The sequence below is a fragment of the Macaca thibetana genome, chromosome 3 (genome assembly GCF_024542745.1).
Source record: "Macaca thibetana thibetana isolate TM-01 chromosome 3, ASM2454274v1, whole genome shotgun sequence".
NCBI classification, from domain to species: domain Eukaryota; kingdom Metazoa; phylum Chordata; class Mammalia; order Primates; family Cercopithecidae; genus Macaca; species Macaca thibetana.
Window position 1 is genome coordinate 55,500,769 of NC_065580.1, and position 14,861 is coordinate 55,515,629.

At 35.7% G+C, this 14,861-nt stretch overlaps 1 protein-coding gene across 3 annotated transcripts in view; it reads left to right on the top strand.

The window, feature by feature from the left end:
- Positions 1–14,861, top strand: part of RELN (reelin) — a 515,960-nt gene that overhangs the window by 321,537 nt on the left and 179,562 nt on the right. For all 3 annotated transcript variants that reach the window (XM_050782664.1, XM_050782662.1, XM_050782663.1), the window contains exons 13-16: positions 1,948–2,060; positions 3,394–3,602; positions 4,362–4,490; positions 5,804–5,913. In XM_050782664.1, coding sequence (XP_050638621.1) covers positions 1,948–2,060; positions 3,394–3,602; positions 4,362–4,490; positions 5,804–5,913 — 561 coding nt within the window. The remainder of the gene's footprint in view (positions 1–1,947; positions 2,061–3,393; positions 3,603–4,361; positions 4,491–5,803; positions 5,914–14,861) is intronic.

Consider the following 14,861-nt stretch of genomic DNA (forward strand, 5'->3'; position numbering starts at 1 on the left):
ATGAAATAAGATGTATCATATAAAGAAGACACCTGGCCAATCAGAATGGGCATCATAGGTGACCTTAATGAGGTTACTGCAGTCAATTGTACAGATCTCAGGTTTATAGATTCAGAAAATGAGTTTTCTTAATTACCCCAGAGCAGACATACTGGAGACCAACTCATGCTCTAAGCTCAGAGGAGACTTATGAACAAATCATAATTCTCATCAATAGACTATGGAAATTTAACTGCTAAGCATGAGGGAATAATCAATGTTTATGGAATCAAAAAAGATATATATCACCCAGTAATTTTAATGGCAGCAGTTCCAGAGCTATGATAGCCTGATGCATCCTGTTCCACTGTGGGGGACATTTTGCAAATGAATCCCCAAGATTTGCCTTGGTCATTAAGGACTTCTCTATTCCTACCCAGTGTATGGACATTCTATGAAAGTCTTGCCCTCTGATATCTGATTTTGTCTAATATTCCTTCTATTGTTAATGAAGTTTCTTGTACTAATTCAGTTCTAGCTTTCCCGCTTAATATCACATATCAGTCATTTCTCCCCAGGATCAGACCCAGTTACTTAGGTTGAGTTTGACCCAGACATTTACAAACAATTGACACTTTCTTCTTAGTTTATTTAATATCAGATGCTGAGTCTCAGCCATTATTTGTGTATTTTACTAAATTAACTCTCAGAGGGTAGTTTTATTCTAGAATGCTGATGTTGTTTTACTGTCGTCAGACAGTATTAGCAACAGCAGTTGCCTGTAGATAAAAATTAACATTGATGGTAGTTGATTTAGGAACTGAAGAAATTTTTTAGAAAGATAATAATAAAAGAAAAAGAAGTTCATGTTATAAATGTGGAGACTTAAGGATAGAATATTTGCCAGGAAATACATGTACATCCCCATTGTCCTGCTGTTTTGGTTGGTACGATCACAAAGGCTAATGGTGGATTAAGAGAGGCTTCTAGTTAGACATGTCATCCTTTAATATTCAGGTCGTACAGACAGTTGAGAGAAGCAAGCAGTAGCAAGAATTATTGACTGGGGCTGAGTGTGGTGGCTCATGCCTACAATCTCAATGCTTTAAAAGACAAAGGTAGGAGGATTGCTTGAGTCCAGGAGTTCAAGGCTAGCCTGTGTAACATAGGAAGACTCCGTCTCTACAAAATGAAATATTTTAAAAAGAATTATTAATGGAATTCAGTCATGAAAATAATGGGTTCAAAGACATACATGTACCCCTGGCTCTTCCAGTAGTTAGTTATATGATCTTAGCTTCAAGTACCTGCTCTGTCATTCAGTGCCATTATCAGGATGATCGTAGTTGCTCTTCAGCTTCAATGGCATATTGTTTTTCGTGACTATAGAGTAATAGAGAACAAAACACTCTATGTACCTTCTAACAATCAAATGAGATACCAAATATAAAAATGAAAAATGTAAAACAAATTGCATTTAAAATACAAATAATATGCTAAAATATTAAAGATACTATGTGCAACAGTTTAACTAACACTACTTCAGAATTCCTTGATGCAAGAAGTCATAACCCTTGTTTTAAAACCATAGCCAATAGGTTCTGAACTTTGGTCATAAAAACCTCAAATTAAAGAAATAACAGTTTATTAAAAAGCAGAGCACGTCTTTTTAATGTGGGTTAGAACATGAACATGTAGTTGCTGCTCAAAGTAGACAATTATTTGAGTAATCCCATGAAGCAAATAGCTACTTTGGCCTTCACAAATGTCAAGTCTTTGATCTTTAGCATGGCCTACTTGAACTATCGTTATAATTTATTTCCTTGAGTCTGTTTACCTTTGTTTAGGGTTATTCTTAAGTGACAACTGGGTACTATAATGATTTTTTATTCGGAAATTTATCACTATATTTGATATGTTTATGGATGCTAGTTGGTATTAGCAACTTAAAATTTTTGTTTTGTGCAGGAGGAATTTGTGACCCTGGAAATTCTCATGAAAATGACATAATCCTGTATGCAAAAATTGAAGGAAGAAAAGAGCACATAGCACTGGATACCCTTTCCTATTCCTCATATAAGGTACACATGCCAGTCTGTGTGGCAAATAGACCACCTCAGACCACCCTGGACAAGCCCAGGTCAAAACTACAAAGACTACTCCAGACAGAAGATACATCCCTGTTCTGGAAGGCCAGAGGTCGCCAGATTTCTTTAAAAGTGAAATGGACATTTTATCATTCATGTTTTTTCCTGATACAAGTGAAAAATGAGTTATCAGGAAGGAAGAGTGAATTACAGTCCATCAGAGACAGTAAGGCAGAACCCGATAATCTGACAGTTATTCTTGTCCCCAAGAAAGCCCTAAATGTAGCTCTAATTATGCCTCCTCACACACTTGCTGTCAGTCATAATGAGTATTTGTCCAGCATTTTGAGATCTCCTAGGTAGAAGACACTGTAGAAGCACAGGTTATTATTATCTTTGCTTTTTTCTTTGCTAATTAGAGTTACCGATTTGAGGTTGGCCTTTTTTCTTTACCCTTTGGATATAGAACAGGTGTTAGCTCTGGTTATTTGCAAACATCTTCAAAATTATGTGAGATACTCATCATAAGTTGTAAAATTATTTTTTGTAAAAGTAGATTTGTTTGTGCCTAAGCCACACCCACATACTCATTATTCGTTAGCCTTTTCTTCACACTGATGGTACCCTAAGTAGTTTTAAAAGCTTAAACACAGCTAACATCTAGCATCTCAGGGTTTAAGTTAGAAAGACAAAACAAACATCAAGGTTAAAATGGGAAACAACCAGAGTGAATATCCAGCACATTCCATGTGCAAGGGTAACCCAAGTTATACCATTTGGGATTTCATAAAGGACTATGTTTCCAGCAGTGGCAAGGTAGAACTACACCTGCCCTGGTCATCTTCATGCCTCATATCAAGTCAGCTTTGTGAGTTATAATGCATTGACTCATTGGCTCTTTTGTCCTATTTTCACAATACTAGTTTGGAAAGCCCTTAATATGATACCAATCCACTTTCAAAGAGGACTGATGATAAAGTATAAATGTCAAGTTGCCTTTGTCTTGTGCTAATTAAATAAAATGGATACACATGCTTAGATAACTCTTAAAGCCCTTATATCAGTTTATCTTCAGGCAGGGAAAGCCTAATCAAACACACACAGAGGCCCCCACCTCGTGCACAGGAGGAATTCTGAGTCACTAGATTGAATGCTCCTTGAGGATAGCGTCTTCTTCATGAAATAACAAATGCAACACAAAGGACATTTCCTGGTGCTCAATAAATGGCAGTTACATACATGGTGTTTACTAGGCCAAATCTAGGATAATTTACATGGATTAACATAGAAAGGATTATGAGTGATTCTGGTCTCCTTTGTTGGAAAGGTTCCATCTTTGGTTTCTGTGGTCATCAATCCTGAACTTCAGACTCCTGCTACCAAATTTTGTCTCAGGCAAAAGAACCATCAAGGACATAATAGGAATGTCTGGGCTGTAGACTTTTTCCATGTCTTGCCTGTTCTCCCTTCTACAATGTCTCACATGATACAGTTTTCCATCAACCTGGGATGTGGAACACATCAGCCTGGTAACAGGTAGGAAGCCCTTTTTTGTAAGTGTACAAAACTAAAAATGAGCTTGCAGGTTTGACTATTAAATAAGAGGTAGTTTCTAAGTAGAGTTTTAACTGGATTTTAAGTAAAATACTCATTGATGAGATAACACGCTTTTCCCAAAAGAAAAGTTCTTCAATTAATATGAGGGGTATGATTGGATAGATTTCAAGTAGGAATGGCTTCATTCTAAGAGCTTGATCTTAGGTGTCAGAGGTGTTTGCATGTGCTGTGGCAACCATCCATTACAACAGATTGCTAAGACAGAAAAAAAAAAAAGCAACTGAAAAAAAGCTTGACCTCCTGTCGGCTGGTGACCCCCTAATAATAAGCATGGAAATCAATTAGCGCTTTAAGAACTACGACTTCTCAGTTTCACTTGCCCAAGTGTTGCTCGTATTTTTTCTAGGAATTTTGTCGGTGTCACATTCACAGGATGAAGTGACAGTGTGAGACATGGTAATTGCCTTGCCACCTATCAAACTCAGGAGCATAAACTCAAGTTACCATTTGTTGTCTTTAAAACATAGTTTGTTTATAGCAGTAATTTAACTAATTGCCCTTTGAAAGCTGGTCAGACTTTAGTGAAAGACAAAACAATCATTTAGGGAACAGCATCTTTAAAAATTTTTACGCTGTTTTCACAGATGTTTAATGTACTTAACCAGAGTTGAAAATTTCATTTTTTTTGTTATTTTACCCTCCCCAATCTTCTGTGTGTGCTTGTTCTGGTTTTATTAGTGTCAGCTTGGAGTTTTCTACCAACCACGGACGTTCCTGGTCCCTCCTTCACACTGAATGCTTGCCTGAGATCTGTGCTGGACCCCACCTCCCCCACAGCACTGTCTACTCCTCTGAAAACTACAGTGGGTGAGTACATTCTCTCTGAGATATTGAAATACTTGAATCCATGTTGCAGAATAAAAATCAATGAGTAATCCTGAAATTAGCATTTTTGTCATAATAGGTAAGAAACCTAACCTCTTTAAAAGTGGTCTTGTAAAAAAAAAAAAAGAAGAAAGAAAGATAGTATATTTGGTAAATTGGATGCAAGATTAAAATTACAATTTGTGAGGCCATTCATTCTTTATGTACTTGACTTATATTTTGAATTGCATGAACTTAAATTCTATATGGCAGTTCTGTGGTTATTGCCAAAAGATTTATTGCCACAGTACTTTTAGAGAAATGCAGCATAGAAAAAATGGAAGAAAGTTAAGTTTTGAAATTGGACCTGGAATCCATTCTGTGTAACCATATTTACTCTCCCTGACTTTCCACTTTTTCTGCATAATTAAGGATATAATATACCTCATTGGGAGCTATTAAGAGAATTAAAGATGATTATATAAAATACTTGCCACATGACAGAATAAGCATTATGAGAATAGTAAAAATATTTGCAAGAATGGCAAAATTAAGTTGAGAATTATTTTCTTTGTTATCCCCTTTTAAATGTGTGTAGGGCTAGGGGAGAGCAAAAAATAAAAGTAATTGATGCTAAGTAGCAGTACATCTCTGCACAGATGTCTAGCATAAGGTAATATCTAAGGTCTGAGTATTGATGGAAAATTTTCTTAAAAGAATGTATAAAAACTAAATATCGCTCACTATTAAGAACAAACTGACTATGTACAATGACTAACACCTGTAATCCCAGCACTTTAGGAGACAAAGGTAAGGGGATTTCTTGAGGTCAGAAGTTTGAGACCAGTGTGGGCAACATAGTGTGAGACCCTGTCTCTACAGAAATAAAAATTTAAAAATTAAAAATTAGCTGGGTGTGGTAGTATGCTTCTGTAGTCCTACCTACTCAGGAGGCTGAGGCAGGAGCATAGCTTGAGCCCAGGATTTTGAAGCTACAGTGAGCTATGATTGTGCCACTGCACTCCAGCCTGGACAACAGAGCAAGACCCCATCTCTAACAATAAATTAAAACTTAAAAAACTTTTTAAATAATATAAAATAACAAATCCATTACTCTGGCATGCTGTGGATGTTTTTACAAGTTGTATATCTGTTTTAAAGATATAAACAAATTCCACAAGTGAATTTAAAGAGTTTATTGGTAAACTTTAGTGCTTTTGTAAACACACAGAAACTAGAGCATGAAAAGCATGTAAAATACATTCAAAAGATATGAACATAGTTGTGAAGATGGTTCTGTGCTAAATTTCTTGCAGGTGGAACCGAATAACAATTCCCCTTCCTAATGCAGCACTAACCCGGAACACCAGGATTCGCTGGAGACAAACAGGACCAATCCTTGGAAACATGTGGGCAATTGATAATGGTTAGTGTTTATGCCTGTCATAATCACATGCCATTGATGTAGAGTCTTCCTGTGCTTTTGTTTGTCAGCACAGACTTAATCACATTTCTAAGTTATGGTCTTGCAATTCATTAAACACCCTTTCTTCCGTTTCTCCTTTGCATTCTGTTAGAAGCCCAGGGATGTGCAATCAGAAAAAAAAAAAAAAAAAAAAAAAAAAAAAGCCAATGGAGTCAGCAGTATTAGATGCTAGAATGTTTCAACATACATAAATAAAAAATGCATAAAACCTTGAAACTGAAATTCACAGTTGATGACAAGGGATATCCTAACATTTTCTTTGAATGTTGTATGCAAAATTAACATAAATACTTACCATACTGCATGTATTAAAATAAGACCCATTCTTCTCTTAGTAACTACCACAACATCTGGAATGCTTTTCTTTTGCATGCAGACAACACACAGAAGGAAACATCATCTCTAAAAAAACTAGTGAAACTTTTACCTCCTTTTCAGAAAATAGCATAGAAAGAAAACTTGGATATATACCTTTTTTAAATCTTTTATCTTTCTTTCATTTTCAAGTGAATTTTTGGAATTTTGCATAATTTTAAAGCTGATACCACTTATGACAATGACAGAAGATATTTTAAGCTCTCCGGTTGCATGTCTGTACATTTCTTATACTTGTTATTAGTCACCAACTCTTTGGTTTTTGTCTTTCTTTTTATGGATTCAGTGGATACAAATGTAGTTTTGTATATGAGTATATTGCATGGTGGTAAAGTCTGGACTTTTAGTGTAACTATCACCCAAATAGAATACAAGGTAATTTCTCATCCCTCGCCCCCCTTCCGCCCTCCCACCTTTCTGAGTCTCCAGTGCCTATTATTCTACTGTCTATGTCCATGTGTACACATTGTTTAGCTCCCACTTATAAGTGAGAGCATGTGGTCTACAACTTTCTAAGTAATATCACTTAGGATAATGGCCTCCGATTCCAGCTATGTTGCAGCAAAAGACACGATTTCATTCTTTTTCATGGCTGAGTAGTATTCCATGGTGTGTTTGTGTGTGTGACATATTCTTTGGTCACCCATTAATGGACATTTGCATGGATTCCATGACTTTGCTATTATGAACAGCACTGCAATAAACATACAAGTGCAGATTTCCCTTTAATATATTGATTTCTTTTTCTTTGGATAGATACTCAGTAGTGAGGTTGCTGGATCAAATGGTAGTTCTAGTTTTCATTCTTTGAGAGATCTCTATTCTGTTTTCCAAAGGTTTTCCTAATTTAAATTCCCACCAACAGTGTATAAAAGTTTCCTTTTCCCTCACATCCTCACCAGTATCTGTTATTTTTTTACTTTTTAAGGATACCCATTCTGATTGGTGTAAGATGGTATCTCATTGTGGTTTTAATGTGTGTTTTTCTGATAATTAGTGATGTTTAGCATTTCTATATGCCTGTTGGCCATTTGTATGTCTTCTTTTGTAAACTGTTTGCTCATGTCCTTTGCCAACTTTTTAATGGAACTGTATGTTTTTTCTTGTCGAGGTGTTTGAGTTCACTGTTAATTCTGGATATTAGTCCCTTCTCAGATGCATAGTTTGCAGATATTTTCTCCCAATCTGTAAGTTGTCAGTTCACTCTGTTCATTATTTCTTTTACTGTGCAGAAACTTTGGGCTTAATTAAAGCCCATTTGTCTTTTTGTTTTTGTTGTCTGTGCTAAGGTATTAGTCATTAATTCTTTGCCTAGGCCAGTGTTCAGAAGAGTTTTTCCTAGATTTTCTATATTAATCCATTCTTGCATTGCTATAAAGAACTACCTGAGATTGGGTCATTTATAAAGAAAAGCTGTTTAGTTGTCTCACAGTTACATGGGCTGTACAGGAAGCATGGCTAGGAGATCTCAGGAAACTTAACAATTATGGCAGAAGGCCAAAGGGAAGCAGGCACGTTTTACATGGCCAGAGAAGAAGGAAGAGAGAGTGAAGCACGAGGTGCTACACACTTTTAACCAAACAAATCTTGTGAGAACTCACTATCACAAGAACAGCAAGGGGGAAATCCACCTCCATGATCCAGTCATCTCCCACTAGGCCCCTCCTCCAATATTGGGAGCTACAATTTGACAGGAGATTTGGGCAGGGACACAAATCCAAACCATAGCAGTTTTCTTCTAGGATTTTTATAGTTTCATATCTTACATTTAAATATTTATTCCATCTTGAGTTAATTTTTGTATATGATAAGAGGTATGGGTCCAGTTTCATTCTTCTGCAAATTGCCATCCAATTTTCCCAGCACTATTTATTGAATAGGGTGTTCTTTCCGTAGTGTATGTTTTTTTTGAAAATTGTTGAAGATCAGTTGGCTGTCTGTAAGTGGCATTATTCTGGGCTCTCTATTCTGTTTCATTGATGTATGTGTCTATTTTTATACCAGTACCATCCAGTTTTGGTTACTATAGCCTTGTAGTATAATTTGAAGTGAGGTAATGGGATGCCTCTAGCTTTGTTCTTTTTGCTTAGGATTGCTTTGGCTATTCACTTTCCTTTGGTTCCATATGAGTTTTAGGATTGTTTTTCCTAATTCTGTGAAAAATGACATTGGTATTCTGATAGGAATTGCATTGAAGCTGTAGATTGCTTTGGGCAGTGTGATCATTTTAATGATATTGGTTCTTCTAATCTATGAGTATAGGATGTTTCTCCATTTGTTTTTGTCCTACAGTTTTTTTTCATCAGTGTTTCATAGTTTCTCTTGTAGAGATCATTCACCTCCTTGGGTAAAAGTATTCCTAGGTATTTTGTTTGTAGCTATTGTAAATGGGATTGATGTCTTGATTTTATCCTCCATTTATTATCAATATATAGAAATGTTCCTGATTTTTGTACATTGATTTTATATCCTGAACCTTTACTGAAGTCATTTGTCAACTCTAGGAGTCTTTGAGAGAAGTTTTTAGGATTTTTTAGGTATAAGATCATATCATAACCAGAGATAATTCGACTTTATATTTTCAAATTTGTGTGCCTTTTATTTCTTTCTCTTGCCTGATTGCTCTAGATAGTATTCGCAGTACTATATTGAATAGGAGTGGTGAAAGTGGGAATCCTCATCCTGTTCCAGTTCTTAGAGGGAATACTTTGACTTTTTCCCCATTCCATATGATGTTGGCTTTGGGTTTGTTATATACAGCCTTTATTATTTTGAAGTATGTTCTGGCTACACCTAGTTTGTTGAGGGTTTTTATCATGAAAGGATGCTGAATTTTATCAAATGCTTTTCTGTATCTATTAAGATCATTTTATGCTTTTTGTTTTTAATTCTGTTTATGTGGTGAATCAAATTTATTGATTTGCATATGTTGAGCCATCCTTGCATCCCTGGAATGAAACCCACTTTATCATGTTGTATTATCTTTTAGATGTGCTGTTGGATTCAGTTTGCTAATATTTTGTGAAGGATTTTTTCATCTGTGTTCATGAGGGATATTGGTCTGCAGTTTTTCTTTTTTGTTGTGTACTTGCCTGGCTTTGGTTTGGGTTTATATTGACTTCATAGAAAGAGTTACGAAGGATTCCCTCCTCCTCAGTTTTTGGAACAGTTTTAGTAGGATTGGTACCAGTTCTTCTTTGCGCATCTTGTAGAATTCAGCTGTGAATCAGTCTTGTCCTGAGAGCTTTTATTTGTTGGGAGATTTTTTATTACTGATTCAGTATCACTACTTGTTATTGGTCTGTTCCGGATTTCTATTTCTTCCTGCTTCAGTCTTAGGAGGAGGTATGTCTCCAGGAATTTATCCATTTTCTGTAGGTTTTCTGGTTTGTGCACATAAAGATGTTTATAGTAAACACTGATTATCTTCTGTATTTCTGTGGTATCAGTTGTAATGTCTCCTTTTTCATTTTTTATTCTGCTTATTTGAATAGTCTCTCTTCTTTTCTTGGTTAGTCTAGATAGTGATTGATCAACTTGGTTCATCTTTTAAAAGAACAGCTTTTCATATGATTGATCCTTTGAAATTTTTTTTTTTTTTTGGTCTTTATTTCATTTAGTTCTGCTCTGATCTTCATTATTTATTTTCTTCTGATAGCTTTGGATTTGGTTTATTCTTGTTTTTCTAGTTCCTTGAGGTACAATATTATGTTGTTAATTTGTGATCTATTTTTATGTAGGAATTTAAGATTATAGCCCTCTCTCTTAGCACTGCTTTTGCTGTATCTTAGAAGCTTTGTTATGTTATGTCTCTATTTTCACTCATTTCTTAGCTGGGCGCGGTGGCTCAAGCCTGTAATCCCAGCACTTTGGGAGGCCAAGACGGGCGGATCACGAGGTCAGGAGATCGAGACCATCCTGGCTAACATGGTGAAACCCCGTCTCTACTAAAAATACAAAAAACTAGCAGGGTGAGGTGGTGGGTGCCTGTAGTCCCAGCTACTGGGGAGGCTGAGGCAGGAGAATGGCGTGAACCTGGGAGGCGGAGCTTGCAGTGAGCCAAGATCTGGCCACTGCACTCCAGCCTGGGTGACATAGCGAGACTCCGTCTCAAAAAAAAAAAAAAAAATTTAATTTCTGTGTTCATTTTGTCATTAACTCAAAGATCATTCCGGAGCAGGTTGTTTAATTTTCATGTATTTGTGTAGTTTAAGATTTCCCTCAGAATTAATTTCTAGTTTTATTCTACTGTCATTTGAGAAGGTATTTGATATGATTTTGATTTTTTTTTAAATTTATCGAGACTTGTGTTGTGGCCTAACACTTGGCCTATCCTGGAGAATCTTTCATGCACTCATGAGAAAAATGTATATTCTGTGGTTGTTTGGTAGAATGTTCTGTAAATGTTTGTTAGGTTCATTTGTCCTAAAGTCCAATTTAAGTCCAGTGTCTCTTTGTTGAATTTCTGTCTCAGTGATCTGTATGGTGCTGTCAGTGTCATGTTGAAGTCCCTTACTACTATTGTATATATTGCACCCCATCTATTTTCTTAGGTCTAGTAGTATTTGTTCTATGAATCTATATGTTCCAGTGTTGCATATATATTTAGGATTGCTACTATATCTTCTTGTTGAATTGAGCCTTTTATCATTTTATAATAACTTTGTCTTCCTTTTTATTGTTGTTGATTTAAAGTCTGTTTTATCTTACATAAGTATAGCTGCTTCTGTTCATTTTTGGTTTCTGTTAGTTTGGAATATCTTTTTCCATCCCTTTATCTTTAGTCTATAAGTGTCTTTACCAGTTAGGTGGGGTTTTTTTAAGCAGTGTATGTGTATGGTTGGATTGTGTTTTTTAATCCATTCTGTCAATCTGTATGTTTTAAATGGAGCATTTAATCCATTTCTGTTCAAGAACTATATTGACATGTGGGTTTTTGTTCCTGTTATAATGTTGATTGTTATCTTGTTGCTTTGCAGTCTCATTTGTGTAATTGTTTTATAAGACCTGTAAGTTTTTTACTGTCATTTGTTTTTATGATGGTGAGTATTGATCTTTAATTTCTATGTTTAGACCTCCCTTAACATTTCTTGTAGGATTGGTCTAGTGGTAATGAATTCCCTTAGCATTTGCTTGTCTGGGAAAGACTGTTTCTTCTTCGTTTATGAAGCTGAATTCTAATGGAATACAAAATTCATGGTTAACAGTTTTTTTCTTTAGAAACCTAAAAATAGGATCCCAATCTCTTCTGGCTTATAAGGTTTCTATTAAGAATTTCACTGTTAGTCTGATGGAATTCTTTACATATAATTAGACATTTTTCTCATGCTGATCTTAAGATTTTTTCTTTCATGCTGTCTCCAGATAGTCTGATGACTATATAACTTGGTGACGTCCTTACAATGTATTTTTCTGGAGTTCTGTGAGCCTCTTGTATCTGGATGTCTAAATCTTTAGCAAGACTTTAGGGATGTTTTCCTCAATTACTTCCTCAAATAGACTTTCCAGAGTTTTTGCTTTTCTTCTCCCTCAGTAATACTTTTGACTCATAGGTTTGGACATTTTACATAATCTCTTATTTCTCAAAGTTTTTGTTCATTTTTTAAATTCTTGTTCTTTCTTTCAGTCTGTGTTAACTTGAAAAACCTGTATTCAAGCTCTGAGATTATTTCTTCTGCTTGGTCTAGTCTATTGTTAAAACTTTCAACCATATTTTGTAATTCCTTTTTGTTTGGGATTTGGGTTTTCTTTAAAAAAATACTTACTTCTTTGGTAAATTTGTCATTCATATCCTGAATTGATTTTCTGATGTTTTTGTATTGGCTTTTACCTTTCTCTTGGATCTCATTAAGATTCTTTAAAATTAATATTTTGAATTCTTTATCTGGTATTTCAAGGATTTCATTTTGATTAGGATCCATTTTAGAGCATTATTATGATTTTTTAACACTCTGTTTTTGCATGCTTCCAGAATTGTTCTGCTGCTTCCTTCTCATCTCAAGATACTGTCTCTTTTTTCTTTTTAATTTACTTTCGTTTGGATGGAATTTTTTTCTCTTGAGGATGTAACTATAATGTATGCTGTGTAGGATCATTTGGCCTTGGTTCTTGGAGCATTCAGTGGCAAAGACTGTCTATGTGTTCACTGGTTATATATATCCTTAGTGTACTGGCTTTATCAAATGCTGATTGTAGTAGTGATGTACTGGGTATGAAGAGGCAGTAATTTTCAACCTACTCTTTTTAAATGTTTTTGGTAGTCAGCCATGGCACGTGCCAGTATTCCCAGCCACTCAGGAAGCAGAAGCAAAAGGATCACTTGATTTCAGGAGTTTGTGGCTACTGGGTACTATCATCTCATCTATGAATAGCTACTGTACTCCAGAACAACAGCAAGATCTCATCTCCCCAAAGACCATGGAAGCTGAGAGTCCAAAGAAGGAAGCTGACAAATTCAGTTTCTTAGGAAGACACACTTAATAAAGACTTACAAACAGAAGCTGTAGTTTTGGGAAGCCATGAGATAAGATGATGAATCCCTGCCTGATTTTTTGGTTTCTTATTTTAATTACAGGTAGATTAATAGCGTTCCTATTTTCAGAGAGCATATAAGTTGGCTGAAGGCTTATACTACAAGTAAGTAGAAAGGAAGAAAGAGAGAAGGGACAAAATGTCAATAGCTAAGCAAATTTAGCATAGCCACTGATTTTAGGTCAATTTTATAAAATAGAAAAAATATACACCCTTGTTTAATGTTGATTTTCCATGTCTTAATCAGGTCTCTGTTATTTTTTAATAATTTAGACATTGAGAAACAACTAATTCTTGAAACTGGAGAAAACTTTAGAAAAGATAGTTTGCTGATGAACCAATATGAATCATTTCCCAATATGTATCCAAAACACAGACCAATGGAAGGCCCACCCTCAAAGACCATATGAGTTATATGGATATAAACATAGTTAATTTGCAAAAACATCTAAAGATGAAGGGATTAAAATGGAGTTTCTTCATTGGTAGAACATTTTGCATAGCATTTTAGGTATTGCACCTGTTCATTAGCTCTAGGGAGTAGGCATTTGCATCTAGATAGCAGAATATGAGTGATTTTTTCTTGCTGGCACACTTTTTAAGGATTCTATAATGAACCTTTATTCCTTTGATAATTATCAAAGTGGTTTAGAAGTGAATAATGAAAAAGTATGTGAGAAAATTAAGAGTGCAATGAAGCACATGTAAGCCTATGAAAAGAATGTTTCAATTTCCTAAAGAAGGCTGTTACAACACAATTTTAGTTCAGAAAGTGTTCACTACACATCCTCTGAGTTCCCATGCTTTGAGTGGAATCATGCTTTGAGTAGAATGGGAAAGGGTAAAGATATATGGAATGCACATGGTTAGCAAGGTAGGCTGAATGCAAAACCTGGTGCAGAATCTCTTTAATTCTGTTATCATTCTATGTGAGTTTTTCACAGAAACAGGACCCACCGTTTGGCTTCTTTTACAAGGGAAGAAGAGGACACATACTCTCTCCCAAGAGAAATGTGTGCTTACTTGCCAAAAAAAAAAAAAAATCCTGAAATCTCTCCCATTTCACTACGTAATTCCAGAATTATGTCACAGAAAAAAATAGAGAAAAATAGATCAATATCATAATTCTGTTAGATATGTTCTTCCTTCATGGCAGAGTCAACTTCTGCTAGTGTGTAAAGAAATTACTTCGGAAATTACCCTGAAAATCTTAGCTAAATGGAAAGTCCTAAAGCAAAGTACATTTCTTACCATTTTTAATATTTTTTTCAACTTGACTATATTACTGATAATAGTGAAGAAAGCTATTCTATCCTATTCACACTCTTAGGAAACAAGAAGCCTGTTATGAGTCCTAATGGCTTCATCATTAGCAGGAAGGGATGACAATAACATTCTTTTTTTTTTTTTTTTTTTTTTTTTCTTTTTTTTTTTTTTTGAGACAGTCTCGCTCTGTCGCCCAGGCTGGAGTGCAGTGGCAGGATCTCAGCTCACTGCAAGCTCCGCCTCCTGGGTTTACGCCATTCTCTTGCCTCAGCCTCCCCAGTAGCTGGGACTACAGGCACCCGCCACCTCGCCCTGCTAGTTTTTTGTATTTTTTTAGTAGAGACGGGTTTTCACCGTGTTAGCCAGGATGGTCTCGATCTCCTGACCTCGTGATCCGCCCATCTCGGCCTCCCAAAGTGCTGGGATTACAGGCTTGAGCCACCGTGCCCGGCCTACAATAAAATTCTTAATTGCAACTTTTTTCATTGACTGGGAATGTCTTAATTTATTGTTGAATTTTTTATGATGGAGGTTTTTTGAACTATGACATGGGTACCCTATTTCTTAGAGCATATCTTCAGCCATAAAATCAAGTGTGCTGGGAAAACAATCCATATGCTTTTCCAGGCTGAAGAAGAATGGAGCCAGCCCCTTTCTTGTTCCTTGGTGCACAGTGGAGCACATCAAAACAACAGGACAAGAGGGTATCAAGGAAT